This window comes from Mytilus galloprovincialis, chromosome 14, assembly GCF_965363235.1.
Source record: "Mytilus galloprovincialis chromosome 14, xbMytGall1.hap1.1, whole genome shotgun sequence".
NCBI classification, from domain to species: domain Eukaryota; kingdom Metazoa; phylum Mollusca; class Bivalvia; order Mytilida; family Mytilidae; genus Mytilus; species Mytilus galloprovincialis.
In genome coordinates, this window is record NC_134851.1 from 28,551,988 (window position 1) to 28,571,156 (window position 19,169).

The 19,169-nt window shown below is 31.5% G+C and overlaps 1 protein-coding gene across 2 annotated transcripts in view; it reads left to right on the top strand.

Moving 5' to 3' along the window:
* LOC143058563 (tyrosine-protein kinase JAK1-like) overlaps positions 1-17,640 on the top strand; it is a 62,479-nt gene extending 44,839 nt beyond the window's left edge. The window contains exons 17-23 of one of the 2 annotated variants that reach the window (XM_076232053.1): positions 42-308; positions 3,740-3,801; positions 5,020-5,561; positions 6,507-6,812; positions 8,987-9,156; positions 9,758-10,036; positions 11,960-17,640. In XM_076232053.1, coding sequence (XP_076088168.1) covers positions 42-308; positions 3,740-3,801; positions 5,020-5,561; positions 6,507-6,812; positions 8,987-9,156; positions 9,758-10,036; positions 11,960-11,990 — 1,657 coding nt within the window. In that variant the 3' untranslated portion in view covers positions 11,991-17,640. The remainder of the gene's footprint in view (positions 1-41; positions 309-3,739; positions 3,802-5,019; positions 5,562-6,506; positions 6,813-8,986; positions 9,157-9,757; positions 10,037-11,959) is intronic. The other variant, XM_076232054.1, reaches the window with a different exon arrangement.
* Positions 17,641-19,169: the final 1,529 nt, after the last annotated feature.

Below are 19,169 nucleotides of genomic sequence, written 5' to 3' on the forward strand. Positions count from 1 at the left end.
AGACATTTTATTGTACCTTTAACAATGTTTGTGATTTCTAGGTGTTCACCTGAGGCACTCAGCCACCGTAAGTTTTCCCACAAAGCTGATGTCTGGAGTTATGGTGTTGTATTATGGGAAGGATTTACGCACAGTGATTCACCAAAAGTTTGTTCAGAGGTCAAACATCTTATGTCTTCCATTAATGGAGGAAAGCGTCTGCCAAAGCCTGATCTCTGTCCTGCGGATGTTTATACATTAATGAATCTCTGTTGGAGGCATAAGCCTGAAGAAAGACCAGATTTTAGTGAGGTCCATAAAAGATGCAGGTAGGATGAACATGATGTAATATTTTAAAAATGTAGTTAGAGAACGGTAACCAATTTTGGGATGTACAGACTTACAGACTTACAAGGGTTAAACTTAATGACCCTGTTGTGAATTAGTTATAGTTTCAGTTTAGTATTTTATACTCTTTTATTTGCTTAACGTTTTACCACCATTTTCACGTAACAATGGGCCTGCAACATTGTCACTTGCTGACTTCTCTTTGTATATCTTGGACTCTAGTAAAGCATACGAATCATTGAAGACGCTTTTGTGTTAACTCGCCTTTATTATCGATACTTCCAAAACAAACCCCTTGGCTACGGTGTGGGAATGAAAATATAGGTTAGGTTCAACACATTAATATGGTTAACAAAATAATTGAGAAAAGCTAAACAAATTTATACCCCTCTTTTTGTAAAGATATACATAAAAGTCTATGATTTGCTAAATTAACTCCCCAAAAATTTGTGTTCTTTATACTCCTCTCATCACCTGAGGGAACATTGGTTGTATCCCTTGGCTTGGTGCTTTTTCTGTACTTCTATGTCCTAAAACTTATACACAATATAAAAAAGATATGTGGTATGATTGCATTGCCAATGAGACAACTCTACACAAGAGTCTAAATGACACTGAAATTAATAAATATAGATCACCATATGTACAATGCTATATACGACAAAACACAAATCAAATATGGAATTTGGTGATGTCACTTTACCATTCTCGAGTTATGCTCCATTTTAACTTTACATGCAAGCGGAAGCATCATCTGTGTACCATGTACACCCTCTTTGTTTATTTTTTTTAATCTGCAAACTGAAAATAATAAAGGATTAATAACCATTAGCCTTATTAAACATTGGAAGTTCCAGTGAGTTTGTCTACCAGAATACTTTTAATCTGACATAGAAATTCAAATAAGCATGATAAGTGACTTATTTTTATAGTAAAGTGACTTATTTTTATAGTAAAAGTGACTTAATTTTAGAGTGAAAATTACTTATTTTTAAAGTGACTTATTATTATTATGAAAGCGGCTTATTTTTAAAGTGAAAGTGACTTATTATTGTGAAAGTGACCAATTTTTATACTGAAAGTGACTTATTATTATTGTGAAAGTCGCTTTTCAGCTCACCTGGCCCACAGGGCCATGTGAGCTTTTCTCACCACTTTGCCTCCATTGTTGTTGTTAACTTTTACAAAAATCTTCTCTTCTGAAACTACTTGGCCAAATTAAACCAAACTTGGCCACAATCATTATTGGGGTATCTAGTTTTAAAAATGTGTCCGGTGACCCGGCCAACCAACCAAGATGGCCACCATGGCTAAAAATAGAACATAGGGGTAAAGTGCGGTTTTTGGCTGATAACTCAAAAACCAAAGCATTTAGAGCAAATCTGACATGGGGGTAAAATTGTTTAACAGATCAAAATCTATCTGCCCTGAAATTTTCAAATGAATCGGACAACCTGTTGTTGGGTTTATGCCCCTGAATTGGTAATTTTAAGGAAATTTTGCTGTTTTTGGTTATTTTCTTGAATATTATTACAGATAGAGATAAACTGTAAACTGCAATAATGTTCAGCAAAGTAAGATTTACAAGCAAGTCAACATGACTGAAATGGTCAGTTGACCCCTTTAGGAGTTATTGCCCTTTATAGTCAATTTTTAACCATTTTTCGTAAATCTTAGTTATCTTTTACAAAAATCCTTCCTCTGAAACTACTGGCCCAAATTAATCTTAACTTGACCCGGCAAACCAACCAAGATGGCCGCCATGGCTAAAAATAGGACATTGGGGTAAAATGCAGTTTTTGGCTTATAACTGAAAAACCAAAGCATTTAGAGCAAATCTGACTTGGACAAAATTGTTTATCAGGTCAAGATCTATCTGCCCTGAAATTTTTAGATGAATCGGACAACCCGTGCTGTTTTTGTAATTATCTTGAATATTTTTATAGATAGAGATAAACTGTAAACAGCAATAATGTACAGCAAAGTAAGACCTAAAATTAAGTCAGCATGACCAAAATGGTCAATTGACCCCCTAAGGAGTTAATGTCCTTTATAGTCAATTTTTAACAATTTTCATAAAATTTGTAAATTTTTACTAACATTTTCCACTTAAACTACTGAGTCAAGTTACTTATAGATAGAGATAATTGTAAGCAGCAAGAACGTTCAGTAAAGTAAGATATACAAACACATCACCATCACCAAAACCAGTCTGCTACGTTAAGCGGTAGCCTGAAGCCCGTATCTAGTTTAAATAAGCTCGGACTAGTTAATGTACACTGCCAATAATCCAACCGGTCTAGTGCATAACTGTGTGCACTTTTTTAATCGTTACCCTAAGTTTACGCAGAATGTCACTCAACGGCTTCGATATTAATAAACTGATATTCTCTTCCTTGCAAAAATTCTGTAAACCAGTTTTGATGGTCTCCCTAATAACCGATTGTTCAAAATAACAAAAAAATGCGAAAACGGTCAGTACCACATGATTTGCAAATGTCAAATTTTGGTAATTATTGATTGATTTATGTTGCATAGATTGAATAAAATATAATTATAACAGAAAATAAAAAAGATTGAAAATTTTTGCGTCGGAAGATATTAATTCATAATTGCCTGTGTGACATCTTGTGTATTTTAGACGATTGGTTATTAGGAGAACATCAGTGACTAGTTACCGTTAATTTTATGAAGAAGTGGAACCAGTTTTGTTTTCATCTCGAAAGTGGACACATAATTTTGGTCACAAACATCGTTTGATATACATTGCTTCACTGTCGAAAAGTGCGAAACCATGAAAGGCACCAAAAAGGCTGTCTCGCAAGTCCGACTAAGTTACGGAAGCTAAAAAAAATATGGGGATAAACGGGTCAGAGAATTTAAAACTCATTGGAAGGACGGTCTTCCTTGACCCTGACTCCAGTACAAGAATCTAGGATCATCTGGTTATGTTTTGTAGCTACTGTAAGGAGCAGGGAAAAGGAGGCAAATTTGTATTTGAACAGTTGTTGTTCAGAAAATTGAAAAATAATATGAAAAATTATGAATGATAGAATTTTAACTGATTGATTTTCTTCTTTTCTTGGTCTGCATCAGAAAGGATGATCTGTTTAACTTCCAAAGTCAAATTTGAATGAGAAATTAATTTAAACAAAATGTGATGGCAAGGGGTTTATATCTACATGTATACATTTATTTTTCATGTATGTCTTAAATTCAAAGAAAAGACTAATTTTCTTAGATAAGTGACTTAAGTTTTTAGAAAAGTGACTTATTTTTATAGTGAAGTGATTATTTTCATAGTGATGTCAGTGAAGTGATTATTTTTATAGTGAAGTGATTATTTTTATAGTGAAGTAATTATTTTTATAGTGAGGTGATTATTTTTATAATAAAATGATTATTTTTATAGGGAATTGATCTATATACATCAACAGAACAGAGAAGAAACAGCAGTGGCTAGAAGAGAAACAGGTAAACTTCACTTTAAGTTGTCTTGTCTCTTCCACAATTAAAGTTGTGAAAGTGGACTTTGAAAGCAACAACATTGTTTCATTTTCTGGTAAGTCCTGACAAGCAAGAAATTTCTGTATTTGAACAATTTTTTGACTCATGTATGTTATTTAATGTTTTCTTCACTTACAAATCATGTTTCAGTTTCATAGCCTAAAAATTCCTTGAAAGTGCTTTAATGTCTTTTACAACCTATCATACTAATGTTAGAATGGCATTTTATTGATGGTATAAAAAAGAAGATGTGGTATGATGGCCAATGAGACAACTATCCACAAAAGACCAAAATGACACAGACATTAACAACTATAGGATTGCACTGCCGTCAACAATGAGCAAAGCCCATACCGCATAATCAGCTATAAAAGGCCCCGATAAGACAATGTAAAACAATTCAAACGAGAAAACTAACGGCCTTATTTATGTAAAAAAGGTGACTGTATATCACAGATGTAACAGGCAATACAATTTATTCAACACATATTTAATGTTCTTGTTAACAACAACAAAAAGTGTTTTATACTGAGACCTCCTTTTATTATCTGATATATACTGTAAAAGCAGAAATTTTTGTTGGGGACTTAATTTCGTTTATTTCATGGATAAGAATTATCCAGGAAAGTAAAACCCCAACGAAAATTTAACTGTAGACTTACATTAATTTATGTTCTCACAAAATCTTATTGACATTATAGAAATGATGGACATAAATGCATACATCATAGGTTAATTGATTAGACATTGATATTCTAAGGTTTTCTTTAAATCAGATGATAATCCTTTGTTTGTACAGTAATTACTAATGATCAAGAACTGTCAATCAATGTCATTTAACAGTCTAATTCATCTGTAATGCCCTCTAGTTGTAATATATTTATTACACAATCACTGTCTTGTGATAAAACTTCAAAGGTGTGTAAAAGCCAGTTAGCGTGTGCAGGTCACAACAATTGATTAGTGCTCACTGTTACTATGGAATGCAATTATTGATTTTTCCAATGGCGAAAGTTAAGATCAGTTTTATTGAATATTGTCATTTATAAAGTGACATTTACATGATTGTTTTCAAAAATTTAAAAACCACGAAAATTAATCCCCACGATTTTACTTTTGGATACAAAACCACAGAATTTTAACCCCACGAAAATAAATGTTTATACAGTATACATATCTTTTCAGTGTCCTCAAATAATCAATCATATTCTCAAAACACAGAGTCTAATTCAAGCCAATCAGATAGAAGCTCTCAGAGAGTTGTGTCTGATTCTTCCAACCAATCAGAAGAACTATCAGAAGCAAAGGAAGTGCATTTGGAACATAAAGACAAAATAAAGGAAACTGTTCATAACATATCAAGTCAAGCAAAACTTTTAAATAAAAAGCCAATTGACAATGCACCAAAAGACACCAACAATTCTGATGAAAAAATACCAGGACCCATAACTCGCTCACCAGAAACTAAAACAAGGACTGTGACTCATAATTCTAAAGCACTGCTCAGTCTTAGTATTCCAAACTCAGCAGCACCTAGCCATCAGACTGGACCTGCTAGTGCTAGCCCAAGTCCACCAAGACCAACAGTTTCTGGCCACCAGATGGGCGTGGTAGGAACATCACTGCCACCGACACCCCTGGTACTGATGCCACCAGCCACCATTCCTCTCAACTATTTATTGGAAAAAAAATGTATTCACTACAATGATAATAACTTACTTGGTGCTGTAAGTATACAATATAGGTATTTACAGTAAAACCTGTAGATAGAGCTAACTGTTGGGTCGGATCTACAGAAAATTGCTCTTATAGAAATTTGAATTGAACGCCAACATTTTAAATGTAACAGTATTGGTAGACCTGGGCTTGAAGTCATAAAACTTTGCTCAGTGCTTGGAGCACAAAAATCATGCTCGAAACATGAAATCCAATATTTTGATTGGCTGATTTTGGAGTATGAGTACAAAAACTGACTCGCAAGTTTTATGACTTCAAGGCCAAGTAATTAATAAGATAGGGACCTGTCAAGACTGTCAAAGATTTTTCTTGATAGAAGTTACCTTTGTTATGTGTCTGTATTCTATAGGAGAGAATTGGGCTCTTCACGGTTAGTTCAGCCATATTGGATTGGGGGCAGATTTTTTTGAAAGAGGTGGAAATAGTATGAAAGTATGGGAAATCCTATGCATGTTTCCAAGCAACTGCTCTGATTTAATGATGTTTTCCCGTATTTTTCACACCATTTTACCTCTATTATGAAAATCTGCCCCCTATCCAATATGGCCGAACTAACCGTGAAGAGCCCTGTAATGTAACTTGTCTCCTGGCCTCCAGGTTAAATCTGTTTGTCCATCAATGCATATGATTGATAATCCTGAGATAACTGTATTGTTTTCTAAGCTTGGCCTTCATCAAATATAAATTTGTTTGCAAATTGAGTTTACCCAGCGACTCGTGAGCTAGGTAAATGGGTATTTGTGACACTTAAATCAAGCTTTACGAAGGCCAAGCTTAAAATACAATACAGTAATCTCCACCCTATTGCAGCATATTGAAAACAAGTTCCATTAAAATTAATTACTTAATTCTGCTTAAAATAACATGAATTAATAAAAAGTCTGTAAATCTGTTGCATCGTTTAAAATGATGATGGTAATAATATATTTTTACAGGGAAATTTTGGTGTGGTGTACAAAGGAACTTTAAGGAAGAATGGTCGGGACATAAACGTAGCCATAAAAACTTTAAAAGAAAAGAGTGTAAATAGCAAGGAAGAAATCGAGACAGAAGTTAAAATATTAGAGGATCTTGACCACCCAAATATCGTCAAGTTTTATGGGTTCTGCCGAACAGACTGTTTACTCGTGATGGAACTGGTGGATAATGGAACACTCGTTAAACATTTACAGAAATGTAAACACGAGAAAGTAGATTTAGAAACAAAAAAACTTCTAAATTTATGTCTTGGTGTTGCTGAGGTAAGGTTCAATAATTACATTAGATGTATGTTTCATTATAATACTTTATTTTGATTGGCTAACAGCAATCTTGCATCATTCTGACTTTAATATTCATATCAAAGCGAAATGTAACTTTCATGATGACACTAGCTTCAAAAATTTAAATAAAGTGCACAGATAAATAAAAGAAACTCTTCAAAGAAAAGTTTTTTTTCATGATCCTAGCGAAAAAATTTAATTATAAATATTGAATGCTTCTTTTTTCGTAATTTTAAAGGGTTGCAAAAGGGTTGACATTTGCATACATATTTAGAATGAAGAACTTTTTAATAAAAAAATATATATATATATATGAAATTAATGTAAAAATGTTTTTGTTTAACAATTTTTAGTGATTATCAACAATGAAAGTATTGTTAACTTCACCTTTGGTCGGACATTGTCTTCTTATTTTGAAAGGTTGATTATACATTTCAACCTGTAAAGATTTTAAAGATGCAGATCTAATTGAGCCTGTACACTTACACAATGCCTGAGTTTAATTGTAATCTTATATTTTAATTCTTTGTTATTTATAAAGAAGCTGAATTATATATTTCTAATCAATGATAAAAAATGTGTCTACATGTTTTAATAGTGCCCTTAGTCTCTAGGTTGCACTTTGTAAATACAGCTGTTTCTTAAACCACACCTCTTTTTAGGGGGAGATATATAATATTCATAGATGATTAATTCTGTTTACATACTGGTTCCCAGATATGATCTCTATACTATGTTTCATATCATAGAGACATAACTTGAGAATGTTACCAATAGATTGATCAAATTGAAATCTGTGGGAACCCTTAAGTCAAAGAAGTGTTAGTAAAGAATGTTAGTGTAAGTTTAAACTCTTAGAAGTTTGGGGCATATAAATGTTGAAAATATGCCACACAGCCCTATATTTTGACCTTTGTAAAAAATAGCAGTGCATATGAACTTTCCATCCTAGGATATAATTTTCATCTCACCTGGCCCAAAGGGCCAAGTGAGCTTTTCTCATCACTTATCATTCAGGTCATATGGTAGTTTGAACGTCCGGCGTCTGTCGTCCGGCGTCTGTAAACTTTTACAAAAATCTTCTCCTGAAACCACTGGGCCAAATTTTACCAAACTTGGCCACAATCATCATTAGGGTATCTAGTTAAAAAATATGTCTGGTGACACTGGTCAACCAACCAAGATTGCCGCCACATGTGGCTAAAAATAGAACATAGGGGGTAAAATGTAGATTTTGGCTTATAACTCTGAAACCAAAGCATTTAGAGCAAATCTGACACGGGGTTGAAATTGTTTATCAGGTCAAGATCTATCTGCCCTGAAATTTTCAGATGAATCGGACAACCCGTTGTTAGCTGGTTGCTCATGTTGCTGCCCCTCAATTAGTAATTTTAAGGAAATTTTGCCGTATTCAGTTATTATCTTGAATATTATTATAGATAGAGATAAACTGCAAAGAGCAATAATGTTCAGCAAAGTAAGTTCTACAAATAAGTAAACATGACCAAAATGGTCAGATGACCCCTTAAGGAGTTATTGCCCTTTATAGTAAATTTTTAACAATTTTTCATCATATTTTGTTATCTTTTACAAAAATCTTCTCCTGAAACTACTAAGATGAATTTGACCAAAGTTATAAACAATCATCATTTGGGTATGTAGTTTAAAAATTGTGTCTGATGACACCTTTTGCAAACCAAGATGGCAGACATGGCTAATAATAGTGCATAGGGTAAAATGCAATTTTTGGCTCATATATCTAAACCCAAAGCAATTGAGGCAAATCTTTCAATAATAAAATTGTTCATTAGCTCAAGATATATCTGCCCTTAAATTTTCAGACCATTCAGGCAACCTGTTGTTGAGTTGCTGCCCCTGAATTGGTAATTTTAAGAACATTTTCAGCTTTTGATTATTATCTTGAATGATATATTATAGATAGAGATAAACCATATCCCCCGCTATTTGTTTTGTAAGATTCCTGTTTTTAAGAGTTTCCCTTGTCCTGCTAGACTTCATTTTACGTTTTTACGGCTCAATAATTTGACTTTCACATTTCACGCTTACAAAAAATCAGCAATCCCATGTCACACTTAGACCCCAATGAGACCCATATTTAATATTGAATAACATCTAAGATTTTTATTTTGCAGGGCATGAAGTATTTAGCTGAGAGAAGCATTATTCATTGTGATTTAGCTGGGAGAAATGTATTATTGACCAATGATCTAACAACCAAGATATCGGACTTTGGTTTGGCCAAACTACTGCAGGAGAAGGCTTATTACAGACGATCAGGCGATAAGAAAATGAATGTTCACTGGTAGGAAGTTATATTATATTGATACACGATGATAGAATTCTGTATCGTAATTTATTACATGTATTATGAATACAAACACTGGTATGAAGTTATATTATATTGATACACGATGATAGAATTCTGTATCATAATTTATTACATGTATTATGAATACAAGTAGATGTTAAAAATATAAGCTGTGTTTGATAGCAATTTACATTATGCATATAAATATTAAAACAAGTAAAATCATAAAAATACTGAACTCCGAAGAAAATTGAAAAAGGAAAGTCAACATTCAAATGGCAAAACCAAAAGCTCAAAACACATCAAACTAATGGATAACAACTGTCATATCCTGACTTGGTACTGGCATTTTCTTAATATGTAGAAAATGGTGAATTGAACCAAGTTTTATAGCTTGCTAAACCTCTCACTTGTATGACAGTCACATCAACTTCCAATACATCTGTTAATCCATGTATGGTTACATGTAAAAGCATTCTTTTGCAAAGTTACACACAGGCAAGACATATCTCTGTGTCAACAGTTAATTTTTTTATTTGACTCTGTATTTTATTTCATATTTTGTTTTTGTAAATCATTTGTATTCTTTCCATAGGTGCTCTCCAGAATTTTTTCAAGAAAGAAAACTCTCTACTCAGTCAGATATATGGAGTTATGGGATTGTTTTGTGGGAAATATTTTCGTACGGGAAACATCCAAACATTTGTGGAACAGACACAGAGATGAATAAAATTGCAGAGTTCATTATAAATAAGGGATGTCATTTAGAAAAGCCAGAACAATGCCCTGATCATGTATATCTACTGATGAAAGATTGTTGGCAAATGGAACCAAAACAACGGCCAAGTTTTTCAGGATTAGTTCAAACATTTCAGTAAGTTGAACACACATTTTTACTCATTTTTTTTTTATCTATCTGCACACATATAACCCAAAATTTGTAAAAAAAACTTAAATGAATGTTCCAAGGTATTGTTTATTTGATATCTAAAATAATTAAAAAAAATGGCACATCTATACAACAAAAGAGTTCAACAGTTAAATGTCTTTGTCTCTGTGGACAAACTGGAATTTAAAGAATAAAGGTTTACTGTTTTGAAGGTATCTGCTGAACTGGTGTTATATCTTTATGAATTGTTCTTGATAACAAATTTTACTTTAAATAGAAGAAAAAACAGTCTCAAAAAATTTACAATTGGAAGAATAACAAGTTTTCTTTTCTGTTATCATGTGAATGACCCCCAAGGGTGACTGGGGAATAGAAATATGATCACTTGGTCTTCTCCCGACTTGCAGTAAAACGCTTGCCGAAGAGGAGTATCTGTTTCGCTGTGCAGGATGTATTAAGTTCGCAGTCACGTCCGGTCAGAATGGGGACGTTAAATCTGATGTCTCGTGTAAAGAGAGTGCCATGCTCTTTGCATGTTAAGAACCCTTGCAACAACTCTTTGAGGGCCCATAGGTGGCCTGTTGCAAGGCAAAATTGCTGTCTCTATCCAATATACCCTCAGTTTTCAGTGGCAGTCTAAATTTCCCCGACCTTCATCCCTAATGGCCTCTGTTATGACAAGACCTACCTATTGTATTTATTGTGAACTTGTTCTCGTCCTGAATATGCATGAAATATTTGCCACTGGACGTTAAGCAACCAACAATCAATCAATCAATCATGTAAATGAGCCAAGTGTATTGTGTGCTGTGTTAGGTGTATTGTGTGCTGTGTTAAGTGTATAATTTGTGTGCTGTGTTAAGTGTATTGTGTGCTGTGTTATTCACCCATCACTTTTCTACTTCTTTCTACTTCCTGATTACTGCGTACTAATCATTAAGGGTGTCATATGTAGGCAATAGCTCACAAATTAACTTGTTTATGTTTGTCAATGTTTGTAGTTGTTACTATAAGCACTTAATAACATTAAAGGTACAAATTTCATTACACCAGATGTGCATATCTACAACAATGAAAGTCTCCTCATTTATACTCAAGTTCATAATGTGTGAAAATCCAAACAGAGTATCTTATTCATTGAAGAATTGCCGATTGTGGACATTCTAGCATTTTGCAATCCTAGAGTGTAAATTGACTACCACTAAGTTCAACAATAGGGAGGTCTATTACTAAGCCCCAGATCGCTTTTTCAAGTTATAGTTAATTATTTTAAAGTTCAACTCGTGAGAGTGAAATTTGTTATTCAAACAGAGCTATTTGCAATTTGATGATTGTCAAAAAAATTGCCAAAAACAACAATTATGAAATTTATTACACTTTATAATTAACATGGATAGTAAAATAAATTGTTCTTGACAGTTATGATTCAGTAATAAGGAACAGGTGATCAAATTATATTGAATAAAATGAAAGTCCTTGCATAATGAGACAATTAATATAATATCTTAAAGAAAATGTGAGAGCTCTGCACCCTGGGGTTTAAAATTAAAAGAAAACACAAAAAGGCAAGGAACAATCTTAAATACACAATGAACAGTTCTCATAATAAGTCATTGTCAATATATATACGAGACCAATACAGTATTGTTTACTTACACTAGTATGTTCAAAAGTTATAATGTACATAAAAGCTTCCTTTTATTGAAATTGTGAAACCTGGATTTATAGACCACCTGTATAAAGAGACCACTTTTGCATTCTCCCTTGAGTGGTCTGTTAATACAGGTTTGACTGTATTTGTATTTCATGCCAGTAAAGAAGTACTGGCTACTGGCATAGACTGGTGATACCCTAAGGGGCTAACAGTTCACTTAACTTTGAACAATACATTGTTATATTTCATTACAGATCGTATTTTAGTCCAGTGAATGATGTCTGAACGGAGGTCAAAGCACCCAGTAGGGACAGATATAAGGAAGACAAAGACCCATAGAACATAACATTTGTACATAGTATAGGAACAAATCAAGTTTATTGTCAAGGCAACAACTTTCTAGTCCAAAAGTCAGATTATTTTTGTATTCATTTGTATGTTGTTTAAATTTCTCTCTTGGTCCAATTGATGTGAGACAAAAAATTGAAAGATATTTTTAAATTATAAATCAAATTTCAAATTTGGTTTTTCATTCTACATTTGCACAAAGAATCAATGTTTTGAAATCTCCAGATTGAGGTTTTAAAACATATTCATTTCTGATGGTCGTTTCTATTTACAACATGTTGTTTTAAAAACATTTTTACCTCAATGTACCACTTGATTTGTTCTTAAGGATCAAACATCATACATTTGTCTGTAATATTGACCTAATAGTAATATGATATTTTTTGGTTTTTTTTGTTTCTGTTATTATGAGGCTGACTTCATGCAGGAACTTCTTAGGAAGACAGATAAGAAGTTAGCGTAATCCTTTAACTCTACTTTCCGCTATATAGATGATGTTCTCTCACTAAATAATTCAAAATTTGGGGACCATGTGGAACGCATCTTTTCAAACAATTACAGACTTTCCATAGAGATTTTTTGAATGGAAATAAGTTAACAGATTTATATATTGATATTAATTTGAATATAGTTGATTTCTATGTGATGTGACTCATATATTCATATTCATCATCCAATTAAAAATATTGTCACAGATAGTTCAAGCAACCAAATAATTATTATTCACATTTTGTTAGATTTATTCATTGAACTTATTTTTTATTGTTGGCCAGTTGTTGATTTCTGTGAATTGTTTGGAGACTGTTTGTCATATCTGTTTTTCATATATGTTTTTTTTTACTAATGATTTTTATCGCTATTTTGTGCATTTTTCCTTTGATCTTTTTTTGTGATAATTTTCATATCATGCTACTAGCTTGAGATGGAAAAATATCGCTAGAAACTAAGCAGGCACGTGCATTGCTAACAAAATTGACATGAAATTGACAACGTCGTCATAGGTAAAATAGCGATAAACCGATTATCATTGGTCATCTCAACTCGATTGCCTTTCTCGAGAAAATCAATCTCGTTGAGATGATCAACGATAATCTATAAGTATTGTCTCTGTTGTATCTTTATATTTTTGAGAAGTGTTTTACTGACTGTTGATTAACCTTTTGAGTTCTTTTTGTTGGACAAATTGCTTTTATGTGCCCTTTGTATATTCCCTTTTTTGTGAGATATATATTGCAGCCTCCTTAATAAAGAAATTTCAGACTAAAAAAAAATGTCCCACCTTCTTTTTAGCTGTAGTGTGGCATCATTTTTTGGAATGTAGAGTTGATATTGAGCAAACTGCTCAATGTTTTAACAAACCAAAGACATACTCACTAATTATAAATTCTTTAGATTGAAGTATTTTTTGTTATTTTTTGTTAATATTGGTGTAAGATTCAAGAAGATTTTCATATTGTTATGTGCTGAAAATAATGATGTTCATTTATTGTCATGTTTTCAAAGTTGTTTTCATGTTTTTATTATTTAAGCTCTGGTCTAATTGGAACACATATAAATACAACATTCTATTCCTTTAACATAAATGTCTTTCTAAATCAGCCCTAATACTAATACATACAGTTTTGTCATACATTTTTTCACATACTCCACAAAAATATTTCTTGAAAAGTTTACTATATATGTATTCTAGTCATATTAAAATCGTAAAAATTTGCATTTGTGTTTAACCCATTAGATAATGAAACCAAACCTCACCAAAATTATGGCCAAATAAACAAAAAAAAAACTCAGACATTTCTGCATCTTATGGTATCTATTTTATAAAAATCGCTCATAGATTTACTTGGTAATAATTTTTTGAAAAAAAAATGATTTTAGTTGAAATGATAGGACATTTTTTAAGTGGGAACTCACTTTTGTCGTATGACTGTATAGTTTGTTTTGATGTTCACTATATAATTAGCTACTTATTAATAAAAGATCAGAAGAGTTATTATGTTTATGATTTTGTATATAATGGAAATAATTGTATTTATGGTCAATAGTTATTTTATTAGATAACTTTGTGTAGATAATTATAAATTAATAGTTTTTCTTAGCAAGATGGTGTTTCTGATGTAGCCAAGAAGCATCCTTGAGTTTGAAAGGCAAATTGATTATCTGAAATACATAGTTTTACTCAACAACATAAATGTCAGAAATAGATGAAATTATACATTCCCTTTCTACTCCACTGAGGAAAAGTTGTATCACTTTAGTAGCATGAGATGGAAGTTGCAATGTATACAGAAAGAACAATTAAAGGAAAATTAAGAAAATAGTTATAATGGAGAGTTGTCTCATTGCAATCCATACCATATCTTCTTATATCTATAAACTTTAATTATTGGAATGTAGCTAATATGTTAATAAAAGTGCCATATTTGTTAAAGATAGACCTTATTTGTGAGTCTGTGACACTCGACATAAGTTTAGAACATTTGAACTATTCACATTATAAATCAACCACTTTTCCTTTGTTGTGTAAGATATATTCTGTAGTGATGTCTTAATTTTCAGAAACTGATGTAATGACAGATAAATAGGGATAAGGTGTGTTATCTTGCTATGATATTATGATATTTAGTCATAATTTTTGTTAGATTTACATTTGCTCATTTAATTTTATTTTTTTCATGTTATTCATTATATATTTACATATAATATGTTATATTTGCTACTGGACAAACCACCATTATTCTATTGTAGCTGTATTGATACAAATGCAAACAATCTTTATGGGTCAAACAGTCCTGTCAGCTGTATAATGTTGTGTGTCCAATGTTGATAAAAATTAAGATAGGTGTACATATTTGAGGTCCAAGTGCAACCATAATGTAAGAACTTATTATTCTTCAACAGTTATGCATACTCTATCAACAATAACTCTACTGACATAGCTATCTTAGTGAAGGTCCCCGTTTTATTAGTACCAGAAGTTGAGGGAATCTTCAGTTGAATAAACTACATATTGTTAATTTTTAATAAAAAAGTATAATATGACATAAATACATAAATATTCTTCTTATTGTGATGTATCTATATCATATTTTATTTTTGAAAGCAAAAGAGTATCCAAACTTAATCTGAAATTAAGATTTATGTTAATATCTTCATGTGTAAATAAACTATTAGCATATTTCATGTTTCTGGTGGACACACATTTGAATGGGTTTACGCTAGTAATTTTGGGGCCCTTTATAGCTTGTTTTTCGGTGTGAGCCAAGGCTCCGTTTGAAGGCCGTACATTGGCCTATAATTGTTTACTTTTATAAATTGTTATTTGGATGGAGAGTTGTCTCATAGGCACTCATACCACATCTATCTATATCTATTATCATATTTCATGTTTCCAGTGAACACATTAGTTTTAAGTCAATTATTGAATAGATTGTACAGTATATTAGCTTTCAGATTATTATTCAGGAAAGTCAATTATAATTTGAAGGATTGTAAATAAAACTGTTTGTGTTGTGTCCATATAAAAATACCGGTATTTTACATGTTTAAAAATTCTCTAAGCTACACTATGCCATCTCCATTCTTACCATTGTATTATAAACTGCTATTCATTTAGTTTGGGGATTGGAAGTAAAAATCATTATTATACTGTAAATTCAGAAACTATTGCGTGCATTGATTATTGCGATTTTGTCATGTTAGGCTTAAATGCGATTTTAATTTTTACGATTTTTGGAAAAATCCTGCTTAGTTTATATAAAATAAAAATAAAAAATGCGAGTTTGAATTATTTCTTTCACAACTCTGTCGCGATTTTCACAATGATAAAAACCTCGCAATAATTTTTGAATTTACAGTAGTGCTGTTGATTTACATTTCAAAAATTATTCTTTTGAAAAGATACTATCAAAATAAACTGGTATATAATGATTACAAATTTAATGTGATATATGAGTGGTTCTCAGCAAAGCATACACTGTAAAATTTGGAATTATTACAGAATTTTAAAACTCAAGATCTGTCTTGTTGTTTCAGCTTGGAGCATCACTGAAGGGACATATGTGATCTAAATGGACATCTAGTGGAGTAAAATTGATGCCATATCTTTAATATGTGATTCTATTTAATGTAGACTATATGCCTTCAAAACATTTAAAAAGTGGATTTACTTCATATGTATAAGAAACTTAAAGACTCAATAACATGATGGTTGGTTAAACCTGATCCCTTTTTCGTCCTTTATCCAGATTTTTCATAAAATGTTCAACTTTTCAAAGGGTATCATTTTTTTCAAATTTGTATATTTGATTAGCAAAAAGTATGTTGATAAATAAAACAAACACGCATAAATAATCTGTCAGGGCGCATTAGGTACCACCTGCCTCTTATTATTTCAATAGCATGTTTCAAACATTCACATTACCGATTTTAAGGATTATATCCCGTGACCCAGGTCTACCCCTTAAGGGCATACGATACAGTTACAAGGCAGGTAATGACGTTGCTAACGTAAATTGTTATTTTTGCGACATCAAACTGACTTATCGGGAAATGATTCAGTTTTCGACTGATTTTTATCGTTCAAACTGAATTATCTTAAAAATGAGTTCATGGACCCCTCTTTTTTAAAATGGATTGATTACGGGAGAAGATTATGTGTGCCATTTTTCATGAAAACGTAAATGGTGCAATTTTTTAAAATTTGATTAATATACAGAAAAAAATGATGTTTTTTTCTACATTCATGAAAATTTGATAAATATGAGTTATTTCTGAATCAAAAATGTAAGAATTTTTAGAATACTTATAAAATACAGAAATTGCAAATTATTTAACAAAAAACAATTTTAAACAAAAAAGTTATGACATTTTTCCGAAAGGGGAAAATACGGCCACAAATCCAAATTTTTAGCAAATATTCAAAATTTCAACCTCATTTTACTCAAAAAGTAGCGCATGAAGGTATATTTTTTATTACATATTTGATTATCAGGTAAAAATAGTCTTATATTGAAATTTTTATCAAAATGTATATACTGGATCAAAACTGTATAGTATGCCCTTAAATTTTAATGCAATTGGATTTCATTTTTACCATCTTTTAATTCAAATGATATTTTTATTTTATTGCTTCCCTGTCTCTTACCAATTATTTAACTATTGGTCTGATATACACTTTTATGTTGTTTCAGTAAAATTTTTAAATTAAAATATATTTTCATATTTTTAATAAAAAATCATCATCTTTGTATAATGTTCAATTCATTGTTTTATGTAACAAATCACATAAAAAATATACTTATATTATATATGGTTATACAGTAACTGTAATTTCAGAAAAAAATGTGTGCATTTATTATTGAAAAATCCTTGAGTGCTGGCAAAAATCATAAAATGGAAATAAGATATTTCCAAACTTTGATGAAGGTTGATTATTTTAGAATTTATGGACACAATTTATTATTGCGAATCAATAAAAACTTTTTAATAATTTCTGAAGTGACAGTTTACAGTATATTTATCAGAATCTTTTTAATATACCTTTGTTTTTGTTGCTGAGATATTAATAAACGATAAACCAATTGAATGTTGTTAATTTATATGGAGTGGTTTATATCTCACTTTCAAGACTATACAACGCTGAATAGGTAGTGACTGAGACGATTTGAATGTGATGTATACAGAGATGTAATATACTGGAAAAGTCATATTTTATAGATATAACAAATGTGGTATTAGTGCCAATGACAACTCTCTATATAAGTCTCAATTTGTAAAAGTAAACCATTATAGGTCAAAGTATGGCCTCAACACAGAGCCTTGGCTCACACTGAACCTAACTATAAAGGATACCGAACATGACTAGTGTAGACCATTCAAACAGGAAAACCAATTTGTATGTATTTATGGATAAAAAGGCAGAAGTTACTAGTTAGCTTTTAACATATTAATTGGTCAATGACTGGCTGTTGATGGTACATTTCTGTGATTAGGTCATTTTGAATCCTTTTTTTGGGAATGATAGGTAATTGTATTTAGTGTAAACAATCTATATAAGATAGTGGTATCAGTGTCAATGAGACAACTGTCCACCCAAATCCCAATTTATAAAAGTAAACCAGTATAGGTCAAAGTACAGTCTTCATCACAATGCGCAAAAATTATGTTAAATGGCATTTTTGTAGATTTTGTGATCCTAAAAATTAAAGACATGTGGTCTTTTCCTACTTTTAAATCAAATATACTTAATGAAAAAGTAATAGATAACCATGTTTTAAGTAACCGGATCCGGTTATTTAACAAGAACTCAAATATTATAATGCAATATCGTATGCAAGTAAGTCTTGTCTAGAAATAAAACTCGGCAATGTGTCTCGAATGAAACAGATATCATGTAAACACAAATACACCGATGATATCATCAAGTGATGGACAACTTGAAATACAACATCTTTGTTTAGTTTGATAGATCGATTATGTAACACTCTCTGTCGCAATTTTTACAATAATAAAAAACTCTCAATAATTTCTGAATTTACAGTAGTGTTGTAAAATTATTCTTTTGAAAAGATACTATCAAAATTACCTGGTATATAGTGATTACAAATTCAATGTGATATATGAGTGGTTCTCAGCAAAGCATACACTGTAAAATTGGGAATTATTACAGAACTTTAAAACTCAAGCTCTGAAATGTTGTTTAACCTTGGAGCATCACTGAAGGGACACTTGTTATCTAAATAGACATCTTGTGGAGTAAAATTAATGCCATCTTTAATATGTGAGTATATGTAACGTAGGCTATATGCCCTCGAAACATTTAAAAAGTGGATTTACTTCATACCTATAAGAAATCGAAAGACTCAATAACATGATGGTTGGTTAAACCTGATCCCTTTTTGTCCTTTTTCCAGATTTTTCATAAAATGTTCCTCTTGTCAAAGGGTATCATTTCTTTCAAATTTCTTTGAAATACAACATCTTTGTTTAGTTTTATAGATCGATACTGTAACACTCTTATGTGTACTGATTGGCCGTTTCAGAATCTAAAGGACTATGGGTAATTGCATTGTCCGTACCCCAAAATGAAAATAACGTTACGTCATTGGTTGAATT